The following is a 25,070-nucleotide window of genomic DNA, read 5'->3' on the forward strand; positions in this document are numbered from 1 at the left end:
CTTTGTTCCAGTTTCAACAGGATGAAGAGCTTAATGTGTAACCTAAAGTTTTTCAGGGATGATTCGTGTCTTAAGTCATCCAACTTCTAGAACATCTCCAATTTTAGTCATCTTCACAATGTGTTTTAACTGAGGACTTGACCTGTCAGGTATAACTAGACAGCTAGTCTATCCCTTCCCATCAGAGATTTAGCTGAGCATGAAAACCATCACTGCCAGCACTCTGGTGAATGAATGAGTCCTACACTTTGTTTTGTTCTGTCCTGTTTGAAGCAAGACATCCTTGGGAAACTTGTAATCCAGAATGGCTCATGCAAGCATGATCATCTTGTATTCCAAAAACCCCATGAAAAAGAAATCAACATTTCTCCCTGCTTCCTTTTCTCCTTCCTTCTTCCATCTTTGCCTCATTTCCTTTGGTTTTCATTCCTGGTCATAATTATACTTTGGAGATAGTAAAGGTAAGCCAGTGTGTTATGTATGTCATAAAAAGACATACAGAACTCACCAAGACAAATTTACAAATTGTTTTTTATTTAAGAATAAAAACTTTTAATTTTTTGTTTACGCTAATTAAATATGAGTTTAATTTGGAGGCAATCCCAAGCCTCAGTTATTCTATAGAAAATTGTCCTTCATTCCAGGCTGAAATATTTACCCAAAGTTATGAATGTGGTTAATCAGAATCTTTAATAAGTTAAAAACATACTTTCGGGGGCACCTAGGTGGCTCAGTCATTAAGAGTCTGCCTTCAGTTCAGGTTATGGTTGCAAGGTTCTGGGATTGAGCCCTGCATTAGTCTCTCTGCTCAGTGGGGAGTCCGCTTCTCCCTCTGCACTCCCCCTGCTTGTGTTCCCTTTCTTGCTCTCTCTCTCTCTGTGTCAAATAAATAAGTAAAATCTTTAAAAAAAGAAAAGTTCTTTCTCTAAGCATATCTTATTACACTTTCAAAATTTTTACTGTAGAAAAACTGCTTAAAAGGGGTTTGAGTCCATTTGATTCATTTCCCTATGCTTTAAAGTATAGGAGACACCAATAGGGATAGAAAAAGCAGACCTGGAATATGAAGAGCCAGGATAACTGTCTCCATTGACATAAGCAGAATCTTAGAAAGAACTTTTAGAACCTCCTCGTTGAATGAATAATAAAACCCTGTTACTCTCCTGACTGTCCCAAGTGTCAGTCATTTTGAGCTGAAATACAGAGTGAGAGAGTTCAGTCTTGAGAGCACAGCAAGCACAGTGTCCTCCGGGCACATTTTCTTTTATTTTAATGGTAATATTCATACTCTACATTCTGCTTCTCAGGGAAACATTCTCATGGACTCACTCCCACTGCTGCATTTTTGAAAAGTTTAATTTTACATAGGATCACTGCAATCATCTCTCTACGCTGACCCAAATCTCTTTGACTACATCTATAAAGGCATAGAGGACAGAAGACATCCCATAAATGTATCCCTTTTGCCTTTCCCCAGCTTTGTACTATAAAACTTGGGTCACTACGCTAACCCTGGGTTCCCAGGAAGGATTCTTGCCCAGGAAAATTTTTTTTAAAAATTTGCTTCTTCCTGTTCAAATTCGATTATTAAAAAAGGATTATTGTTTTATAAAACAACCCCTGTGTAGATAAATACAGTGAAAAACAGGGAAATCAAGGGGTAGCATATGTATTGGCAGAACAGGGGATAATTCCAATTAGGAAGACTGTTATGAAGGACAGCTGCCAAGAATGTCTGCAGCTGAACACGTTTTCTTTGTGCTCCATCCAATTTGAAAAGAAGATATCACTTGCTGCTTTACTGGGGGAAAAAAAAAAACACAGCTAAGTTTTTCTCATGATCGGTGTTCTTTCAAAGAGAAAACAAAATATCAAAGTTGACATATGTCACTGTTTTATACCGAGGCATTTAAATTTTCTACTTGTGTTAACATTTTTTCCTATCACAGAAGAAAAAGTTGTCAAGCAGGTAAAAGCTACCACAATAGAAAAAACAGGTAAATAAAATATTTCATCTTTTCCTTCTGTGTATCAGTTTTATGTTATGTGGGTACACACACACACACACACACACACACACATCATCATCATCATCATCACTGAAGTGTGTAAGTTTTAGTGCCATAAATTCCAAGACTGTGAATTCTTGTAAATAGCTGAAAAATATAGTCAATAAAATTAACAGTGAAGTACTAGCATGATGTAATTCAATTATTTGTGATTGATCTAAACTTACACATAACTCATGAGGTAATCCAAGTAATACATTGATAATCATATACTGCTAGGTGTTTAATCTTATTTTAAAACCACCTTTCCTCAAATAGTAAAATCACAGGAATCTGAAACTATGAGATCTGCTCTTCATGCATTAGATAGAGTAATATCCTTTAATGAGGGCTCTACAGATAGTTATGTGGTTGTATGAACATACAGAACATATAATATTTAAAACAGTCTATCTCTCAGTATTTTATGTGAGAAGAAAAAAGTAATGCACACTTAACATTCTGAAGTTCTTTACTATAGGGATGAATGGATGTCATCTCAACTGACATCCTAAACCACTGAATCTCTTCCATTGAATTCCAAGGTGGAAATTCTATCTACCTGGGTAACTGGCAGTTTATGGAGTCCCATTCCTTATTTAAAAAATCATTTCCAAAGAAAAAAAGTCTGTGAAGTAATTTCTTCACTTTAACTAAAATAATCATGCTAATCAGGATTTAAATACAGTTTCTTGGAGGAAAATATAATAGAATTCAGGAAAGAACTAATTATTTATAAAATTATAGACTATTAACACACAGGAAAGAAAGAAACCTTATAAGGTCATTTACACATCACCTGACATGTTCCTTGTACTCTATTAAAGCCATTGTCAAAGCTCATAATTTCAGCATTCCTCTAATTTGCTCTCTAAGGTTTTAATATGGCTCACTGAGGATCTCATTTAGATATATGGGTATTCGGGGATTATCAAGAAGCTAGCCCAATGTACTTGTGTGCCAATATACAGATTGTTTTAAATTTTGCATACCTTTTGTGTGTCATAATTTTTCAGCAAGCAGTGTGATTGATGTATTTGCTGAGAGTAAAATAATAGTGCTCAGAGAGAATGGAATAAGCTTAATTTAAGCTTAATATGAGAACCTAAAGCAAAGAAGAAATAAATACAGAAGCTAAAGAGTTTTTTTTTCAATGGTTTGCACTCATCAATGTGCCATTTACTTTTCTCCATTATCCACAGTCAAGCCCAAACCAGCAAGTAAGAGATGAAAAGAATAAAGTCTGAAAAGCTTGGCTTGGCTACTTCAGCTTTAACAATTTGCTTGTTTTTTTCTTTAATTGCTGATTTTAGTGTTGCCTTAACCTAAAATACCTGTATAGATGATAAAATAATGTTTTGCTATGGCTTTGACTTGACATCTTTGCTTTTCACTACTAATTAATACTTTGCTATAGTTATACAGAAGAAATCTTTGGAAGTTGTATCACTATGTAACTATTCCTAAAAGAGCTACTCCATCTAGACTATAAAATACCACTGAGAGGTTAGAGTGAACCGGCTAGCTCTCAAACACTCATAATGAATAACAAAGGAAAATGAAATGATCATTTCAATCATCGGTGTTATGAACCCCATATTGGTTTTGGTTTGTTTAAGTAGCATTAATTGTACTGTAGGTAGACTTCGGTAGTTAGAAATCCATGAGATTATAATCATATTGCCATTTTTTCCTGAGAATCATGGACTTCTCGCATGAGTATGAATGTAAAAAGGTCATCCATTTTACTATTCAGGAATGATTCAGAGATTACAGTGGCAGAGAGTTTAAAAGCTAACTCTTGGTCTCAGAAAGGCATAAACATGGGTTCACTGTCACACAGGTAGTAATTAAGTCCAAAATTGTGTCTAGATTGTGATGTTGGTCCTCCACTGCTGTGTATTTATGAAACACAACTACAGTGAAAGCATGTTGGTCAAATATTCCCTAGATCCTTCAGGACAAAATGGATTGGCACAGGCCAAAGATGAATTTGGTGAGACCAGTTAGGAGACCATATAAGTGGTTTCAAGAGAGAAGGTGCAAATGTATGGAGCCTAATAGAATATATTCACATTATAGAACCAATTGCATGTGTTTTAAAGATGGATTTGATATTATTATTGTTATTGTAATAATTATGCTTTTGCAGTGCTATTATTATGCCAGTTTAAAAAGTTGAATATCAGCTTTTCAATTTTATTTTGTTTTGCATGCTTATTTAATATTAATATTTATGCAAATTGAGTTATGAACGTTTTATTCTGGATAATTTATAAATATCCAGTTTAGTCTTATAACAACATAGGTCCTGCATCTTGCCACCTACTTCACTGTTGGTGCATGATGTTGGGGGAAAATAGTAGTACTTTTAGAATCTCCAAATTCAGGAGTGACGAAAGAAAAGGACAGGTAAACATCAATAATAGCTCAGGGGACTAACCCTGGGGTGATCAGAAAGAACTAATTGTTGGCAGTGATCGGCTCTATTTCCAATTATTCTCAACATACGTTCTAGTCTGTATTGGCTCCATCTGAAATTCCACTCTTAATGAAAGAGAAAGCCCTCTTATTTTTATTTCAAATATTTTTCAGAGGTCTAAGAGGAGTATTAATTACACATTTGATTCCATTTGACTTTTCTAGACTCAGTTGAGATTAATCTGGAAAGAGAGGGTGGTCCAGGGAAATGAAAACACAAAATGTGATACTTTGTGATATAGGGTTGGTTCAGGTTAAATTTTCAACAAGAAACCAGTGTCCAGCACAAATTGCTTCTGACCTGGCAGGAAAGGAACTAGAAGGAATCAGAAGGGTAAAAATGGGGATTTGTAAGATGCCAAAGGCGAATGTCATTTTTTTATTTTTAAGTATCCGCAAGGAATGACTCTACCTTTGAAAGAGAAAGAAAATTCCTCTTTTTATTCTCTTCTTTGTCATATTCTATCCTCTTCTTACACCACATGGCCCCAAGAGGGCTAGAACCTTATGTACTATCTTACAGGTTACCCTGAGGATGAACTTAACCATGTTTATAATGCGTTTCTATGGCAATGTTCTTTCTGTGTTCCAACATGCAAATGACTTTGAGGGCATGCTTCCCGCAGAAACTGACGATCACTTGCAAAGACATAACTAAGAAATGTCTGCTACACAATCCACAGATTGCCAATTAATTTTAATTTCTCTTTCTAGAAAAAGGTGAACACCAAGAAAAAGAATCTCCATCTACAAAAACAGGTGCTTTTATATTCTGTCTGAATTCACTATTTTTATTAAAGTAAAAATTAAAACATACAAGCGCTTTTCATCTTATTTCTAGTACTGTTTAGTCTTATGGTTTTCTAGTAAAATCTAGTTTATCTGACATAAGGGTCATGTTATTGTTGACAGTCAAACATTTTGCTAAATATTATAACCAACATATATAGGATTGTCAATCATGCTATTGTAATAGAGCAGTGTTTTTGTTTTGTTTTGTTTTGTTTTGAGTTTTTGTTCAAATTCTAGTTAGTGAGCATATACTGTAATATTTGTTTCAGGAGTAGAATTCAGTGACTCTTCACTTACATACAACACCTAGTGTTCATCACAAGGGCCTTGCTCATCACCCATTTAGCCCATCCCCCCACCAACCTCTCTGCCAACAACCCTCGATTTGTTCTCTATAGTTAAGAGTCTCTTATGGTTATAATATAGCACTATTAATAAAATAGTATTGCCTTCATGATTAACAAGCCCCTCTCACTGTTGTCAATATTAATATCATTCATCATACTGATTAAGTTGATTCACTGTAGTATTGTAAAATATCTTGACAAATTACACAAATTCCATTTTACTGAAAACTAATTATGAATTTCAACTTGATATCTTTTCTTAAATATAAAATAGAAAAATGTTAGCTTAATTCTTTAAAAAATTGCTATTCGATTTTTAAAAAGATTTTATTTATTTATTTGAAAAGAGAGCTCAAGCAAGGGGAGAGGCAAAGGGAGAGCAAGTAGCCGGCTCCCTAGTGAGCAGGGAGCCCAAAATGGTGCTCGATCCTAGGATGCAGGGATCATGCCCTGAGCCGAAGGCAGATGCGTAACCAACTGACCCACCCAGGCACCACTCACTATTTGATTTTTTAAAAAAGATTTTATTTATTTATTTGACAGAGAGAGAGAAAGTGAGAGAGGGAATACAAGCTAAGAGAATGGGAGAGGGAGAAAGAGGTTTACTGCTGAGCAGGGATCCTGATGCAGGGCTCAATCCCAGGACTCTGGGATCATGACCTGAACTGAAGGCAGATGCTTAACAAATGAGCCACCCAGGCATCCCTACTATTTGACTTTTAAAAATATGATCATTGTGATGGTTCAAACACTAAGGCATATACTATAAGAGGCTGTGAAAATATTCCTCCTTCTCCTCTCTCTTTTTCTATTCTACCAGTTCCCATTCCCAAAATATCCAATAGGTAATTGCTGCTATTTCTTGTCATCTTCATATATATATATATATATATATATATATATATATATACACACACACATACATACATACACACAGCATATACACACATATATATACACACACAAATAAACATATATATCCCCACTTTTATTTACACAAAGATTTGTATAAATACTGTAAATTACCCTGTCCCTAATATATTTTGAAGATTGTTTAATCTCAGCACATGAAGAATTTCTACATTAATAGTATTCTATTGTAAAATTGTACAAATTACTTAACTAATCTCTGATTGGTGTGTTTAAGTTGTCTAACAAGCTTTTGTAATGATACTCAATAATAAATATGTCTACCAATCTAGTTTTGTAAATTTACTTTTGGAGTAAAATTTTTTAAAGTAAAATTTTTAGTGAAGTGGTATATCCAGTGTAATTTTTATAGGTATTTCTAATTGTTCTCTGATATAAGTTGGATTCATTTATATTGCCACAGTTAATGAATTAGAATTAGTTGACACAATTTTGAATGATTTGAATTCTTCACAATCATGACCATATGTTGTCATTTTTTTATGAATAAATGGGTCTTTAGGTGTATGACTACATAATCAATGTTTTTAGTTAATAATTTCAGAAGAAAAAGAATATCAGATAAAGAGATCATATACTTAGATAATACAGTTTGTGTTTTTCACATACCACTCATTTATTCTTCCTGAGATTTTATTTCATTTATTTAAAAAGGATTTTTTTTTTTTTTGAAGATTTATTTGAGAGAGAGAGAGCATGCAAGCAGGGGGAGGGCCAAAGGGAGAGGAGAGAAGCAGATTCCCCACTGAGTGCAGCATCAGTTCTCAGGAACACGAGATCATGACCTGAGCCAAAACCAAGAATCTGATGCCTAACCTACTGAGACACCTAACCCACTGCCCCACACTGGTGCCCCCATTCTTCCTGACATTTTATAAAATCAGCTTCTTCATTTAAAATGCTGGATTGGGAGACTTAAATAATTAATATTAATATTAACATGTATTCTAAAAAGATGCCATAATGTGCATTTTATGTTATTCAGAAATAATAAGGCATTCAAATTATTGTGAGCTTTCATATTGCATCAAATCAGAGAAGATGTTATATTTGAAAGCTGTATAATTTCTTCTATAGGGAATTCATTAGGAATATAACTTTAAAATTATTCAAAATTCATTTTCTATTGCTCATTTCAATATGTTTAGCCTATTCCTATTTTAACTTGAACAGACAGAAATACAAATATAAAGGGCTGGTATTTTACCTATAGGTAGAAAATGATTGCTGGTTTTCTTTTCTTCTTTACTTTTTAGACAAACCTAAACCAACTTCAAGTAAGTGTACCACTTTAAAATTTTAAGAATTTTCTATTTAATTACTTTAATTTTATCACTTTACATTGTATATGCAGCCCAAAAAAGTATGTTTATTAATGCAATAGCCAGTATGCCATTACCTATGTAAATGATTCTGATTGACAAAGAATACTGTGTTTATTGTATTCATTGATCCCTGAACATGACTTTATTGAGCACCTATTAGATATATTACACTGTACCAGGATATATGAGGGAATGTCAAAAATGTTTCCTGCTTTCACGCCTGTGTAATTAATATATTTACCAAGATAACTAATGCCTGTGTGGAAAAAGTGGTTTCATCTCTCTTTTACATACTTCGATTTAAGATGTATTGAGTAAACACAGTATGGAGAGTCCTCTAATAGTCATTACTGGGTTAAGAAAAATTCAGAATACATGATACCTGTCTCTGATTATTGAATCTTAGCACATTAGTCTTTTATTATCTTACTTTTTCAAAGCCTAAAGGTAAGTTGTTTTTAGTATTTCAGAATCTCTGTTTTATTTTGACATTCCAAGCAGTAATACGAATGCAACATTTTTTGAAAATTTATGAAGTTTTATGTAGTTTCATAAAAATGAAATTTCATAAAAATGTAATTTCATAAAAATGAAATTATTGTTTAATATGGTTAAATTATGACTCAGACTTTAACATGGAGTAAAAATATGTGCATTTCAAACAAAAGTATATCTAGAGTTGCATCTAAAATTTTTAAATGCCAAGGAATAACCTGGTTCTTTAAGAGCATTATGACTGAGTTCTTACAAATGCCGCTACAATTTTCTTCTAATTGAATTTGATGTTAAAATATTAAACGTTGCCCTCGGATTGGAGAAAATCTCTAGTACATTTAGTTTTTATTATTGCTATGGATATGAAAAGTATTGCAAAAATTAAGGATTGAAAGTCAAAGCTACAATGCTAACATGATGTAACACTATAATCTCTTGTAAATACTGTTCTGTTTATGAAATGCTATTCATTTTCATCTTCATTATTATAAAATATTTTAATCAATTTTTCTTGAATTTTGGATATAGCTTCCAGAGAAGTTACAGAAGACTGATAATTAAATGGATCAGGTTTATAGAAATGTTCTCACTTGAACTGAACTGTGAGAAAGAATATATTTTTAAAAACCTGCCATGTTATATTTTAAAATATCGTTGGTGTATGCATTAACTAAAAGAACAAAAAGTGAGGCTAGTTTTGATTATCATAGACTAAAAATAAGTAGCATTTTATATCTTGTCTCACTACTCTGACAGTAGTCACTGTGAGTTGAGTTTCTTTCTGTGATATTTTTCCCCCTCATCCCACAACCCCACCAATTGCATTTAGTGTAATGTCTTATATATGAAGTTGCTTTATAAATATTCAATGAATGTTTGCATGCATGCATATATGAAGATCAAGTCTGTGAAGATTAATAATTTGTAATTTGTAATTAAGAAAATCAACTGAAGGACTTCAAACTGATTAATTCTACTGTACGGGCATAGAATGTTTTAGATTGGTATGTAGAGTAGTTCTAATTTCAAAATAGATTTCTAGTTACAGTTTTCAGATATTGGTTATTAGTGCATTTCTCTGACATTTTGAGCATATGTGTTTACTGTCATTACTAGTAGCATTTAATAGGAAATACCTTGAGATAAAGCTCAATTGTCTGCTACTGAAATATAAAACTATTCTTTCCTTTTCTTTTTCTACAATATTTTTTCTTCTTCTCCGAAAGAGGAAACATCAGAAGTCACAGAATCAGGTAAATATTAACTTTCCCAAAGGAGGTAACACAGATCTGTGGGAACAGATCTGTATGTAAATTTGAGTCTCTGTCTGGCTGTGTTACATTTGGGAAAATCCCTTAACCAGCTCAGATTCCTAGTCTCTTCACCTGTAGGACAGAGAAAATGATTTCCCAAAAGGCTCGTTATGGGTATTAGATGAGATAATATAGGCCACATTCCCACTACGTACGTGGTTGTTACTCATTACGTATTGGTTTTCTTCTCACTCTTGTCTGATAACTGCAGTTGAAGAAAATCATTAATCAACTGAAACTGTTTTTGAAAAGTGTGTGTCCACATTTTGCTTCAAGATATTTTGCGACTCTCATTGTTTTTTCCCCATACCTTACTTTTTGAGCATTCAGAGCATCAGTTTAATTCTCATTTTGGAAAAGAAAACAATTAAAAATGTAGATGTTTCTCCTGTTGTTACTAGTTTACACTTAATAAATGCAGGGCCTGCTCTAGCTTTCCTTCAAAGCACATAAAAACAAAGACAGAAAGAGAAGGGGAGGGGGCTCTGCCATCCTGGTGACTGAGTATAAGCCAAATAACCAATCATAACAAAAATATATATGTCCTCACACACAGGAGGTATACTCTTCCGCCACATCTTGAAAATAACCCCCTCCATTTCTGGGATTAAGTCCCATCTCCAACTGTTTACTTCAAGGCTGAGTAAGAAAGTCATGTTTTTTGAACTGATGATTTCTTGTTGTTATATTCCCCCCACCCAGGGAAGAAGAAAACTGAAAAATCTGAAAAAGAAAGTAAAGGTAAAGATGACACTTAAAGACATGTACACCAAACTAACAGTAAAAACACAATAATAAAAAAATATATAATTGTTATCATTTAAAAACAATTCTGGAAAATGTAGCTAGAGATTTTAAAACACATATCAGAAATGCAGTTCACTGTAGAATTTTCCATGCAAGAGTGTAGGTATCACTTATTGTTAGATAGCTAAAGAGAATAAAAACATAAGTTCTGATCTTTCTAAATTAACAATGTAGAATTCTTTTCATATAATGCCTGATGTGAATATTGACTAACCAAAGTTTAATTCCAGACCTCAGGAAGACCTATGAATAAATGTTATGTGACTCAAAATTACCTTTTATTTTTCTCTACAGAAAAAGGGGAAATGAAACATCTTAAAGAAGAAAAAGGTAATTTATTAAAAGATGGAGAAGCATAATGCAAAGCCCTGAGGCCAAAATTGTTGAGTTGAGGCTTATTTATATCACTTTAAAGTAAAACTTTTGTGTACATGAGGAGTGCTAGTATGATTAAAAGAAGAAATGTGGAAAATAGCCAGTGGATATGTGGTAATGGCCATGTCGAAGGACAAGTGGATAGCAGGCCTTTCCCAGCAAGTGTGCATTCACGTGTTGTGCCTTTGGTGAACAACAAGTTTAGAAGCATCACAAAGTGGCTTGTGTTTTTGACGTTGGGTGTATTTATTTGGTAAACTACAAAATATAATATGATAATGAAGTTATCTGAAATATTTACAAAGGCCTTACTTATCAAAGAAATATTCTAACTGATCAAGAGGAAGGCATTTGTAGACATATCATAAAGACTGTTAATAATAAGGTTGGGTTTTTTGTTAGTTTGTTTCCGTCTTTTTGGTTTATACCTGAATTCAGTCACTTGGAATGACCCATTATACATGGATTGTCCTTAATTTAATATTATAATCCCTGCAATGATGTTAATCTCTGTTTATGCAAGCAAACAATCTCTACTCTTGATATTTATTTTTATTAAGTGTTAGCAGAAGAGAAAATTTGTTTAAAACACCCTGAGAAAATATTTACAATATTTAAATTATTCCCATGTTCCCAAATCTTAGTTGAAGTCAGTCAAAATTTTCATGAACGTTCCCTTTAAAACTTCGTAGTTTAATTTACATTTTCCTTATCGACAGTCTCAACAAGAAAAGAAAATCTTCAATCACACAATGTGACAAAAGGTAATCTTGAATTAACTCTGTAAATATTCAAATGCTAAGTTGGTATGGCAGTGTCTAAATTATGTTTGCACTTAATACTGAATTTTTTTTTTAAAGATTTTATTTATTTATCAGAGAGGGGGGGTGAGAGCGAGCACAGGCAGACAGAATAATAGGCAGAGGCAGAGGGAGAAGCAGGCTCCCTGCTGAGCAAGGAGCCCAATGTGGGATTCGATCCCAGGATGCTGGGATCATGACCTGAGCCGAAGGCAGCTGCTTAACCGAGCCACCCAGGCGTCCCTTAACACTGAATTTTTTAAAAGCAAGGAAGTCTAGCATTTATACACTTCTGCTAATAGTAGAGGAAGTGGACAGGTAGGAAATCTAGCAGGAAGTTTACATTTCAATGGAAAATTAGCAAGTGTGAAGAAGTTGGAACATTAACAACATAAACAGTCAATAAACTAATCCAGTACATACCAGAACATAAATTTCTCTGTTACAAAAGACTTTCATAGTATGCATAATAAGGACAAAAATGATAGAGTGGCAAAAACAGATATAGCTGAGAATTATTTTATGTTTTACAAAAACATAGCCAATATCATAAATATATTTTTATTATCTAAATTTAGCCCTTTAAATTAATTCCACCTAAACAAAAAGTGGTCGGTAGAGGGAAAATGCCTGCATGTGCATGGCAGGAAGATGTCCTTTACCTAAAATGAGAATGACCATTTTTGGTGATATTGACTATCAAAAAATTGTAAATGGATGTTACAACTGAATTTTATAGCCTGGGAGATATAATTTTAAACTAATTAATTCAAAATGTAATAAAATTTAAATGTTTTAAATTTTAAGACTCTGGTTTGGGAGAAGGGGGTTGGATTATGGACATTGGGGAGGGTATGTGCTTTGGTGAGTGCTGTGAAGTTTGTAAACCTGGTGATTCACAGACCTGTACCCCTGGGGATAAAAATATATGTTTATAAAAATAAAAAATTATTAAAATGCTATTTGTCACAAAAAAAAAAATTTAAGACTCTAAGTAAACATGCCATAATTGAACAATTGTTTTCGTTCATAGTAAATGTATAGAACTCCAGTGTGGGAAGGGGAAATGAGGCTTATTTTTTTCACTGGTCCCTTCTTTCTGTTTACTGTATTATGGATACCTGCAATAGCAGGACATACCTAGACATATAATTTAGACATATACTCATTAGTAATTTAGACATATAAATATCAGTAATATTAGAAGATAAAATTTAGAATAAAAAACCAAATTTGTAGGAGCAGATAGGGGCATAGATTTTCTATTTCTCTTTTCTTAACTTTTAAGATATCGCTTAGGATCTTTTAAGATAATTAGCCAGAAGAATGAGAAGATACCAGTTACTTAAAAAAACTCATTGGCACTTACTTTCGCTATAATTAATTCATTTACTCCTCAGCGCAAGCCCAATAATCATGCCCAATTTACAAATGCCCAATTTAAAGCATGATGAAGGAAGTCTAACATCTCGGAATGTTTACATGGTAGGGAAAGGATTTGGTTCCACGTATGACACTAAAGACTTAACGAGCTCATTCAATCACAGTTCACTACCACATCACCCTGTGGCTCACATAAGAGAGGAGAAGCTTTCTACTAATCAGAGCAGCCCGAAGGTAAACTGTAAATGTACCCAACTTTATCCCCAAAGGAGTAGTCTGTTCGAACTATAACTAGAGGGCTTTACAAGGGACTTAGATATTGGATGAACAGTACCTTCTTACCAATCTGGAGTCCATCATTTCCAAGGTTTTCATATTATGAATACACAGGACAAATTACTATATATGAAAGCACAAGACTAACCCTGAGCTAGTTGAGAATACAGGCACATTCTTATTCATTCTTTCATTCAAAAGATGGTTATTATATTTCAATAAATGTTTTTTGTATTCCTTTTTTAAGTTCTTGTCTTTTAGCCAATGATAGTATTTTTAAAGGAAAATAACATGTTGTTTTGTAATTTCATACATGAGGCATGTGACTGTATTATCACTCAAACCATAAATATCTCAAATGAAAAAAAAATACCGGCATTAACTAATGCCAATAAATTTTTTGTCAATTTGTAATTCTTGGGTTTATATTAGAAACTCTGTAAGTCTCAAAATAAATCATGTAATGCAGATGCATTTAAAAATATGTATTTTCAAGACCAGCCCTTTAAATTAGACTAATGTTGGGATGGTAGCTACCCTTGTAGTGAATATTGCATAATGTATAAATTTGTGAGTATAAACTCAGTTATACACTTGAAACTTATGTAACATTATGTGTCAACTATATGAAAAAAAAAAGTTAGACTAATGTTAGTGGAAAGTAGATGTTACCGATCTTTTTTTTTTCAAGAAAAAAAAGATTTACTTTATATTTTTGTCCTAGGTACATATACTTTAATGTAAAAAAAAAAGCCCAAGACTTTGAAGAATTATGGCTTCTCATTGATACTAACAGACAAAAGGTTATGAAAAATTAAACCGGTTTTGCATGCTGTTTTTAAGTTTCAGTTATTCGTCCTTATTATCTTTGAAAGGAAAATAATTCTCAATAATACAGTTTATGGAATTTGGAAACTTTAAACAAATATTTAGATTAATTACATCACACAAAATAATTTTACTCAAGTTAACTATAATTTGAGTTGAACCAAGACACTTAATTTAAAAAAGATCCTGCTGATTTTAGTAAGAGTTTTGTTTTTGTTTTTGTTTTGTTTTGTTTTTCAAGATTTTATTTATTTATTTGACAGAGATCACAAGTAGGCAGAGAGGCAGGCAGAGAGAGAGGAAGGGAAGCAGGCTCCCTGCTGAGCAGAGAGCCCAATGCAGGGTTTGATCCTAGGACCCTGAGATCACAACCCGAGGCAAAGGCAGAGGCTTTAACCCTCTGAGCCACCCAGGTGTCCCAGCAAGAGTTTTTAAAAAGCATAATATGTTGTGACATCTACAGTGATTAACAGCTTTTCTGATATTTCATGTAAAAGCAATTAATATATTCAAAGATGCATGTTCTCAGGCAATTGTATTCTTTCATTAACTCTTAAATAATAAAGTCAAAAGATGTTAGGTACTTTCATTTGGCCCATCAACATATAATGTCTTTGCATTTTATCTGAGTTAAACAAAACTGGTTTTCTTTATTTTTATTTATTTATTTTTTTTTAGCAGGAAAACCTGCAAGAGTATCAAGTAAGTACTTCTTGTATTGATGATAAATTCTCTTTGGCATGCAGTATAAATTTCCAGCTGAAATTCATAAAATATTTATGTTTTTAATGTGTTCAGAGATTGAGTTATTTCATACTAAGCCTTCTGACAGGCATTTAACTTTTAAACTTAGTTATGTGAAACTTAAAAACTATGTTATTTGAAATGACTTGTAACAGAAAAATTTTATCATGTTCTCAAGCTTGAAGATTAAAGTGACTTGCATTCCAATACATGATTTTTTTTCAGCGATTGAAGTAGAATGAAATAAAATAATCCTGTTTCTGCTTTAAACCTTCAATCACTGAAGATTTGCTGTAGAGCATATATGGTTGAGCTACGATGTTTTATTTTCTGATGTTTTCCAATGTTTGTTAACTTAGATATAATTTTATATCTGAGAAAAATGACATAGTTAGGAATGGATCTAAGCTCGTATGTTGTAAATAGACAAAACTCTCAGAAAACACCCCCTAAAATACCAATATCTACATACAGATAGGCATTCTAAATATACAGGGTAAACTGTAAATTTTCCTATAAGCTCCTAAAATTCTGGGAAATAGAAATCTTCCTTCCATATTTCCTGATTTTATAAAAAGCACCATCTTAAATCAGTGCCGTCTAGTATAAAATCATGTAAACAACACATGTAATTTTACATTTTCTACTAGATACATTAAAAAGGTTAAAAAATAATTCTAATGTTTAACTCCTTATATATTATTTCAATATCTATCAATACAGAAATATATTGATAGTTTACACTATTTTTTTAATTGCGTGTGTGTTTTACATGTATAGCACATTTCAGTTTGTACTGGTCACATTGCAGTACCCAAAAGCCTCATGTGATGAGTGGCTACTGTGTTGGACAGAGCAGATCTCAATATTTATTGAGTGCTTCCACTGTGCCCACCACTATTGAGGACGGTAGGAGACAATGGTTAAATGTGGTACTTGCCATAATTCCTTATTCAAAGCGCTTTAACTGAAAACAATAGAACCCCACAAGGACTTGCTTCAGGGATTTAAAAAAAGGAGAGTGATTACAAGGGTCCAGAATTGTCTTATTGATGCAGAGCAAAGCTCTCACTTGATCCTCAGGTAAGCCCTTCAGAAACAATCCCACTCTACACTCTTCCTCTATAGCCAAAGGTAGTCAGGGCATACTTCATGAAGCACATGATTCCAGAATTTGTACTTTGAAGAATGGTTAGCTTTGAATAACTGGAGAAAGAGAGAAGTGATGTAAAAGAAAAACTCACTTCTCCTGTCTCTTCACTCTTAAAGCAGTTACCACACTCCCAGCACTTCCTATACCAGATGTATGGTTTTTTTGTGTTTTGATTTTTGTTTTCCACATCAAGAAATTCTTTGTGACACTAGCTAGGTGTCATTCAGTCGCTTCCGACACTGACGTGGAGTTAGCACAGACCTCATAGTGTAAAGGCTCAGACCTTTGTGTTTAGGGTTGAGACTGCTCCCTAGTTCAGTTGCCAATTTTAAGTAGAAGGTCCCCAAGTTACTCACAATTTCTGTCCAAAATGGCTACAAATCAGAGAGTCTTATGACTTCCTCCCTTGGATTCAATTATTTACTAGAACAACTTACAGATCTCATAGAAGCAATCACATTTACTAGTTTATTATATAATAAGTGATATGATAAAGGATACCATAGGATTTAGGGTGAGACACTTTCCTTGTTTGTAGATATGTTTACCAACCCAGAAGTTCCTTGAACCCCATATGTCTGAGATTTTTTAATGGAAGTTTTATTACATAGGCATGATTGATCATTAACTCAATCTCTAGCTCCCTTCCCCTTCCTGGAAGATGAGGAGTGGGAATAAAAGTTTCCAGCTTCTAATCATGGCTTTTTGGTGACCAGCCCTCATTCAGGAGCCCGCCAAGCATTGTCTCATTGGAACAAAAATGTTTCCATCACTCAGGAGTTTTAGAAGCTCTATGCCAGGAACCAAGGGCAGATGCCAGTATATATATTTTTTCTATTATTTCAAAGTCAGCAACCACAACAACCATGGTGTGAAGAGGCCATCAAAAGAAGAGTTGGCTGGAGTTAAGGGCTAGTGTCAGAGAGCGGAAGAGCAGTAATGGAAACACGTCCATGAGGTAGAGATCCTGCAGGCCAGAGGACTTCAGACTTACCACCACAGAAAACTGTAGTTTACTTTATAAAAGGGAGTTAAATGGGATTGTTGGGAAAAAATAAGGTAAATAAGAAGTAAAAAAGAAATGAGAGTTGTAACTGAAAAGAGAAAAGTGTGACCAAAAAAAGGTCTACTCTTTCTTATGGATTATAGGAAATAAATATCGAAGTATATCATGTGATGATGCATTTTATGGTTTTTTTTTAGTTTTTTTAAACATTTTTTGAGATGATACATTTTAGTAAATTGGTTGCTGCACACAGGAAGATTATATTCTGCATAGCATATTTTTTTTATCATACCTTTTTGGAGACAATCATCAAAACCTTCAGATATTTCTAAATTAAAACATACTGCAAGATCATTTAAGCTGAAGATCCATTGTCCTTTTTCTGAACTCTTTTCAACATTATGTACATGTGTATTTATTTTTGGCCAGACTTCTTTTTATCTTTCAGTCATTATTTTTCGTTCATAAAGGAGGTTCACAAATAGCTTTTGCTCTGAGCCCATTGTTCCCTTCCACCCATGTTCTCTAACTCTACTCCAGTGACTGCATCTCTTGTCTTCTAGACTGGGACAAAGTCCTCTACCTCTGATAGGCTGGTTTTTCTGCTTTCGTACTAGATGTACAGATACTGTACTTCATTCCCAGATTTTTTGGCTGGGAAGGAAGAGAAGGTTAATATGTGGGATAGGATCAGTATAAAACAGAATGGAGGTATCGTTTCCTGAATTCTGGTTCACTCTGGTTGAGATGCTTGAAACCATCCGGGTGGATTGGATTCTCAACTACCTGAGGTTTTATTGTAGGGATAAAGAGGATACTGATGAAAATCAGCAATACACAAACATCTCTGTTGTCCTAGTGAAAGTGACATTGCAAAATCAAATTTTCCATAATTCACAGAAAATTACGGTTTAATTGATAACTTGTTCTTGTGGGTGTTTTTCTTTTTTTAAAAGGATGTAGCTTTCTGATTCTAAATGTCCATTTGATTTTCATTCTGAATTTTTTGTAGGTATGGTAAATATATAGTGAATAATTTGCTTTCCATGGAATTCAGAGGAAGACACCAAGGGATGTTAGACTGTATTATATTTTAGATACATTACCTTAAAAATTAAAAGCAAAATGAACACATTTCTGAATTTTAAATGGCACACCTATTTTATATTAATATTTTAAGTCTCCTGAAAACTTTTTGAAAAAAAAAATAATAACCGTACATCCAAAAACATTACTTCCCAGGAAGTTGCCCAAAGGCAAAATGTGAAATAAAACAAAAGAATGAAAACATACATTATTAAAAGGTAAATAGTGCCAAGGGAAGACTAGCACCCAGAATAATTCAGGGCTCCTGACATAGCTGAGACATTGACAGTGTATTTACAACAGTGGGTATGGGGCATTGAGGAAAAAAAATTTTATGGAAACCTATAGTTCTTTCATTTTTATTGTCTGGTAGTCAACATTTAAGTAAACTTAAGTAAAGATAGGTTGGTTTTCCCCTAAAAATAAGTACTTTTTAAAAATATTTTACTTATTTACTTGAGAGAGAGAGAGAGCATGTCCAAACAGGGGAAGGGGCAGAGAGAGAGAGCTGAGTGTGGAGCTGATCCCAGGACTGAGCCAAAGTCAGATGCTTAACGGATAGAGCCGTCAGATGCCCCTAAAATGAGTATTTTAAAAGAAGTGGCACAGTAAGAACATTCTTGAGAGTCTCAGAATGTGAACAGTGAGAATTTTGTCATTAATAACTCACCAAAATTATCTGCATAGACAGGTTTGGAATCATCATAAAGCCCCTGGGATCTAATTTTGATATCAAAGATATGAATTTAACTTTTTAAGGATATACTTAAAATTGAATCTTTTCTAGAAGTTAATTACTTTCTAAAGAAACTCAAGCCCAGCAGAGGACTACTAAGGATTTCCATGTTTTAGACAACTTCCTTTATAGTTTATATTTGTTATTTGCTTTGTAAAGCTTTCTAACTTTTAAAACACTCATTCATTTTTTGGTTCTACATTTTCTTTCTTTTTGCATAAATATGGTATATTAATATCCAATTTGCATTAACATTAAAAGTTTGGTGAAAATTTTAGATATCAGAATTAAGCTATTTTGAAATTTGCGTGGAAAATTTAAATAAGCACAAGATGCTTAAAAATAAAACAAGGAGGGACACCTGGGTGGTGCAGTCCATTAAGCCTATGACTCTTGGTTTCCACTCAGATCATGATCTTAGCATCCTGAAATCAAGCCACACATCCAGGCTCCAAGCTCAGTGCTGTAACTGCTTAAGACTGTCTCTCTCTCTGCCCTTCCCCACCTGTATTCTCTTTCTCTCAAAATAAATAAATAAATATTTTAGGAAAATAAAATTAAACAAGGAGGTAAAGTTTTATAGCATTTTTTAAGTTACACATTTGATATAACTTAGGTTAAAGACTTCTTTTGAAAGAATATAATTAAACATAACCAAAGCATATCATTTGACATAATAAAGTGTTACCTATTTTGTATTGATTATATATCCCTACACTGAAACTTTTCAAGAATTTGAAAAAGCCAGAATTTACTAATAAGTCTGTACTTCCCATTTGAAAGAATATTTCACTTTTTAAGACAAACTATTAATGTGTCTGTGAATTATAAAATTATAATGTAGTGGCAAAAAGAACTAATTTTCATAAATTCTTAAACACAAGAAGAGCATGCTTTGCTTTATGTTGATATTATCCATAATTCCCTTTCATAAATAATTAAATTAATGATCTATTCTAAAATGATTGAATTCAACAAATGGTTAATTCATGTCTAAATCAATTTATTTATGTCCTTTCAGACTAATTAAGGTGATTGTTTTTTTTAATTTCATCACATGTTGGTCTCTCATATATATCAAATTGTAGGACGTATTCTGATATTTTTTTCTTAATGTTATGTTCTCAGATTCATCAGTGTTTTAGTGTAGTTATTGCTTTTTCATTTTTACTACTGTATAGTATGTTACTTTATGAATATACACATTTTAATCTATATTATCAATAGATATTTGCTTTGCTCCTAATTTATTTAAGGTTTTTCTGTGTTTATTTTTAGATATCTTAATATGGAAGCCTATGTTAATAGTTTCTACATTTCTCCTTTACTAATATAAGCACATAAGGCAATAACTTTATTTTTTTATTTAATGTGTGTGTGTGTGTGTGTGTGTGTTCCAAAATTCATTGTTTATGCATCACACCCAGTGCTCCATGCAATATGTGCCCTCCTTAATACCCACCACCAGGCTCGCCCAACCCCCCCATCCTCCTCTCCAAAGCCCTCAGTTTGTTTCTCAGAGTCCAGTCTCTCATGGTTTGTCTCCCCTTCTGATTTCCCCCAACTCACTTCTCTGCTTCATCTCCCAATGTCCTCCATGTTATTCTTTATGCTCCACAAGTGAAACCATATGATCATTGACTCTCTCTGCTTAACTTACTTCGCTCAGCATAATCTCTGCCAGTCCCGTCCATGTTGATACAAAAGTTGGGTATTCATCTGTTCTGATGGAGGCATAATACTCCATTGTATATATGGACCATATCTTCTTTATCCATTCGTCCATTGAAGGTTATCTTGGTTCTTTCCACAGTTTGGCAACTGTGGCCATTGCTGCTATGAACATCCGTACCTTTGGGGTAAATACCCAATAGTGCAATTGCAGGGTCATAGGGTAGCTCTATTTTTAATTTCTTAAGGAATCTCCACACTGTTTTCCAAAGTGGCTGCACTAACTTGCATTTCCACCAATGATGTAAGAGAGTTCCCCTTTCTCCACATACTCTCCAATTACCTCTCCAAGTAATCCTCTTGTTTACTTTCTGGTTAATTTTGGACATTCTAACTGGTGTAAGGTGGTATCTCAATCTGGTTTTGATTTGGATCTCCTTGATGACTAATGATGATGAACATTTTTTCATGTGTCTGTTAGCCATTTGTATATCTTCTTTGGAGTGTCTGGAGTGTCTGTTGATGTCTTCTGCCTATTTTTTGACATAATTATTTTGTGTGTGTGTGTTGAGTTTGAGGAGTTCTTTATAGATCTTGGATATCAGCCATTGTCTGTAGCGTCATTTTTGAATATTTTCTCCCACTCCATGGTTTGCCTCTTTGTTTTGTTGACTGTTTCCTTTGCTGTGCAGAAATTTTGATCTTGATGAAGTTTCAAAAGTTCATTTTCACTTTTGTTTCCTTTGTCTTTGGGGACATGTCTTGAAAGAAGTTGCTGTGGCCAATGTCAAAGAGGTTATTGCCTATGTTCTCCTCTAGGATTTTGATAGATTCCTGTCTCATGTTGAGGTCTTTTATCCATTTTGAGTTTATCTTTGTGTATGATGTAAGAGAATGGTTGAGTTTCATTCTTCTACACATAGCTGTCCAATTTTCCCAGCACCATTTACTGAAGAGACTGTCTTTTTTCCACTGTGCATTTTTTCCTGCTTTGTCCAGGATTTTTTGACTATAGAGTTGAGGGTCCATATCTGGGCTCTCTACTCTGTTCTGCTGGTCTATGTGTCTGTTTTTGGGCCAGTACTATGCTGTCTTGGTGATCACAGTGACCCAAATTACTAAGGAAATGTTGAAAAAGAAAAACAAAACTGGGAACATCACATTGCCTGATTTCAAGCTTTACTACAAGGTAGTAACTTTAAATGCTACTTCAGAGGATCCCACAACTTTTATATGTAGCATTTTCATTCTCATTCAGTTGCAAGCATATCTTAATTGCATCATAACAAATTCTATAGTATTTTACATGAAAGTTTTAGAACTTATTCTTTAATTTCCAAACCTGTGGGAATTATAAAATCATCCTCTTTTAACCAGCTTCAAATTTAACTATATAGTGCTGTGAGAAAATGGTTTACTCCTTAAAATATGTTAAGCTCTATCTTATGAACAAATATACTATTAGTTTTAGTAAATATTCCATGTCATTGAGAAGAATGGCCATTTTCTAATGTCAGAAGCGTGATTCTATACTGATTGAGTTAAGCTCATTGTTTTTCAATTACCCTGTATCTTCATTAATTTTTTGGATATTAGAAGTATCAATAATTGAATAAACTATATTGAAATCTCCCACTATCATGGAAAATTATCAGTTTATCCCTGTAGTGTTATCAACTTTTATATCAGGAGCTGTTATATAAGTTCTATACAAGCTTCATTGTATCTTTCTGGTGAGCTAAACATTTATCTTTTTATGATAACTTCTTTTTTTAAAGATTTTGTTTATCTGAGAGAGATAGAGTGAGTGAGAAAGAACAGGAGCAAGGGTAGAGTTGAGGAAGAGGGAGAACAGACTCCCCGTTGAGCAGGGGCCTGATATGGGGCTCAATTCTGGAACACCAGGATCATTGCCTGAGCCAAAGGCAGATGCTTAACTGATTGTGCCACCAGGTGCCCCATGGTAACTTCTATATTCCATATAATGATCCTTTTGTAAATAAAATGACCTTTTTTAAAGTGAAGTGTGTCTGATAGTATTACAATGATCCTAGCTTTCTTTCCTTCAGAATTTTTTTTACAAATCTTTATTTTTATGTCTTTTCATGACATTTTGTTTCAGATATGTCTTCAGTCAATAACATATAGTTAAAATTTACTTTTTATTTTACTCAGTCCAAATGACCCTCACTTTTAGTCTGATGAATTTCAACTAGTTTTTACCATCTTGCCTGTTGTTTTAGATTTCTCATGTCCTCAACACTTCTTTATATTCTTTCTTGTCTTTTACAAATTGAACATTTTCCCCTAAATGTGTTTTTATTTTCCATTTTCTAGTCTCTATTTATCTGGAAGATGACACTCTATTTTTCTCCCTTTATGGTCACCCTTAACATTTTACTATACACAAAGAATAAAATTGCTACGAAACCCCCTCTTCTCAACAAGAGAAGATGCTAAAACATTTAAATTTCATCACATCTTACTATTAATGTATTCATATCAATATGACTCTTTATCTTGATTAACAGTTGTCTTATGTAGTTAGCTGCTCCCTTTTTGGGGACATAAATATTACAATTGTTAGATCTTCTTGGTGGATAGACCCTTTAAGAATGATGTAGTGTCCTTCTTTATCTTTGACTACAGACTTTAGTTTAAAATCTAACTTATCTGATATGAGAATCACTACCCCGGCTTTTTTTTGTGGCCCATTGGAATGAAAGATGCTTCTCTGTCCCTTCACTTTCAGTCTAGATGTATCCTTAGGTTCCAAATGAGTCTCTCGTAGACAACATATGGACAGGTCCTGTCGTTTTATCCAATCTGCAACTCTGTGCTGTTTTATGGGAGCATTTAGGCCGTTCACGTTGAAAGTCATTATTGAAAGATAAGTTTTTGTCGAAATCATATTGCCCGTGAAGTCCTTGTTTCTATAGATTGTCTCTGTAAGTCTGTCCTATGACACTCTTGGGTTCTTTCTTCTTTTATAGAACCCTCCTTAATATTTCTTGTCCTGCTGGCTTGGTGGTCACATTCTCTTTTAAAACTTATAGATCTTAGAAGCTCTTTATCTTTCCATCCATTTTGAATGTCAGCCTTGCTGGATAAAGTATTCTTGGCTGCATGTTCTTCTCATTTAGTGCCCTGAATATGTCTTGCCAGCCCTTTCTGGCTTGCCAGGTTTCTGTGGACAGGTCTGACATTATTCTGATGGACCTTCCTCTGTACGTAAGGAATCTCTTTCCTCTAGCTTCTCTCAAAAGCCCTTGTCTAAAATTATGTTTCATCCGTCTTACAATCAAGTGCCTCAAGGTCTTCCTAGATTCTTTGATCTTGGGGGGTGTCCTTTCTACCTCTAGGATACAAATGCTGGTTCCATTTCCCATATTGGCAAAAAATTCATGGAGAATTTGTTCAACTACATCTTCTAGTCTTCTTTCTTTCTCCTCCCCCTCAGGGATCCCAGTAATTCTGATGCTGAAACTTTTATAGCATCATTTATTTCCCTAACTCTGTTTTCATGGATTCTAAGCTATTTGTTCCAGGCTTCCTCCTGATCCTTTTTCTCTATCAGTTTGTCCTCTAGATCACTAATTCTATCTTCTGCCTCAGTTACCCTAGCTGTTTGAGTATTTAGATTAGATTGAATCTCATTGATAGCTGATTTTCATGCCAATTTTGTTCAATATTTAAATTCTAACCTTTCAAAGATTCTGAATGTCAGATTTTGTTAGTATTATTTCTTCATTCTATATGTGTCTATCTTCCCCTACAAGTTCCTCAGAACCAATGCTACCGTCTCTCTTGCATCTCTCACTTGGTTTCAACATCATGCTTCTCTAGCAGCATCTGCTTTAGGAGTGTCATGAGCAAAGACCTATTGGTGGAAAGCATTCTCAGTCATTATTGATCTGAAAATGTCTTTAAATCACCCTTATTCCCAAGTCTGTTGTGAGGCACAAAATCTAGGTCACTGGTTAGGTGGTTTGCGCATTTTTGATATATTTTTTCACTGTATTGATTTCTCTTCCTCCACAAAGCCAGGGGAATTCTGTTACCAGTTGAATTGTCATTTCTTCCCCTGTGATCTATCCTTTCTCTCTCTTCTTTAAATATTTTCTCTTTGCTTTTGATCCACCGCAGATTCACTATAGTTTATGGAGTGAGGGCTTCTTTTTATAGTGAAACTCCTCCAGAAAACATGGTGTCTTTTTTTTTCTTTTAGCAGTTTGGAGAATTCATAGCCATTATTTCTTCAGATATTATCTCTTTGTTTTTTCCTTCTTCTGATTATTAATGTGTTAGGTATGCACACCTGCTCTTCTTTCAAGATCTCTTCAATTTTTCATCTCCTCGTTTCTCTATGCTGTCTTTAGTGTAATTTGATCACTTTTTAACATACATTCACTAATTACTTCTTCAGCTCTATATAATGTTATTTAACCCATCCAGTGAGATTTTATATAATTTA

At 33.7% G+C, this 25,070-nt stretch overlaps 1 protein-coding gene across 12 annotated transcripts in view; it reads left to right on the forward strand.

Moving 5' to 3' along the window:
* The window catches only part of TRDN (triadin), a 390,017-nt gene that overhangs the window by 345,427 nt on the left and 19,520 nt on the right, over positions 1-25,070 (forward strand). For 9 of the 12 annotated variants that reach the window (XM_059177681.1, XM_059177674.1, XM_059177675.1 and 6 more), the window contains 9 exons: positions 1,950-1,997; positions 3,251-3,268; positions 5,244-5,288; positions 7,855-7,875; positions 9,645-9,671; positions 10,434-10,472; positions 10,833-10,868; positions 11,633-11,677; positions 14,879-14,902. In XM_059177681.1, coding sequence (XP_059033664.1) covers positions 1,950-1,997; positions 3,251-3,268; positions 5,244-5,288; positions 7,855-7,875; positions 9,645-9,671; positions 10,434-10,472; positions 10,833-10,868; positions 11,633-11,677; positions 14,879-14,902 — 303 coding nt within the window. Of the gene's footprint in view, positions 1-1,949; positions 1,998-3,246; positions 3,269-5,243; positions 5,289-7,854; positions 7,876-9,644; positions 9,676-10,433; positions 10,473-10,832; positions 10,869-11,632; positions 11,678-14,878; positions 14,903-25,070 lie in introns of those variants that run through there. The other 3 variants (XM_059177671.1, XM_059177677.1, XR_009354661.1) reach the window with 2 other exon arrangements.

This window comes from Mustela lutreola, chromosome 6 (genome assembly GCF_030435805.1).
Source record: "Mustela lutreola isolate mMusLut2 chromosome 6, mMusLut2.pri, whole genome shotgun sequence".
Classification (NCBI taxonomy): Eukaryota; Metazoa; Chordata; class Mammalia; order Carnivora; family Mustelidae; genus Mustela; species Mustela lutreola.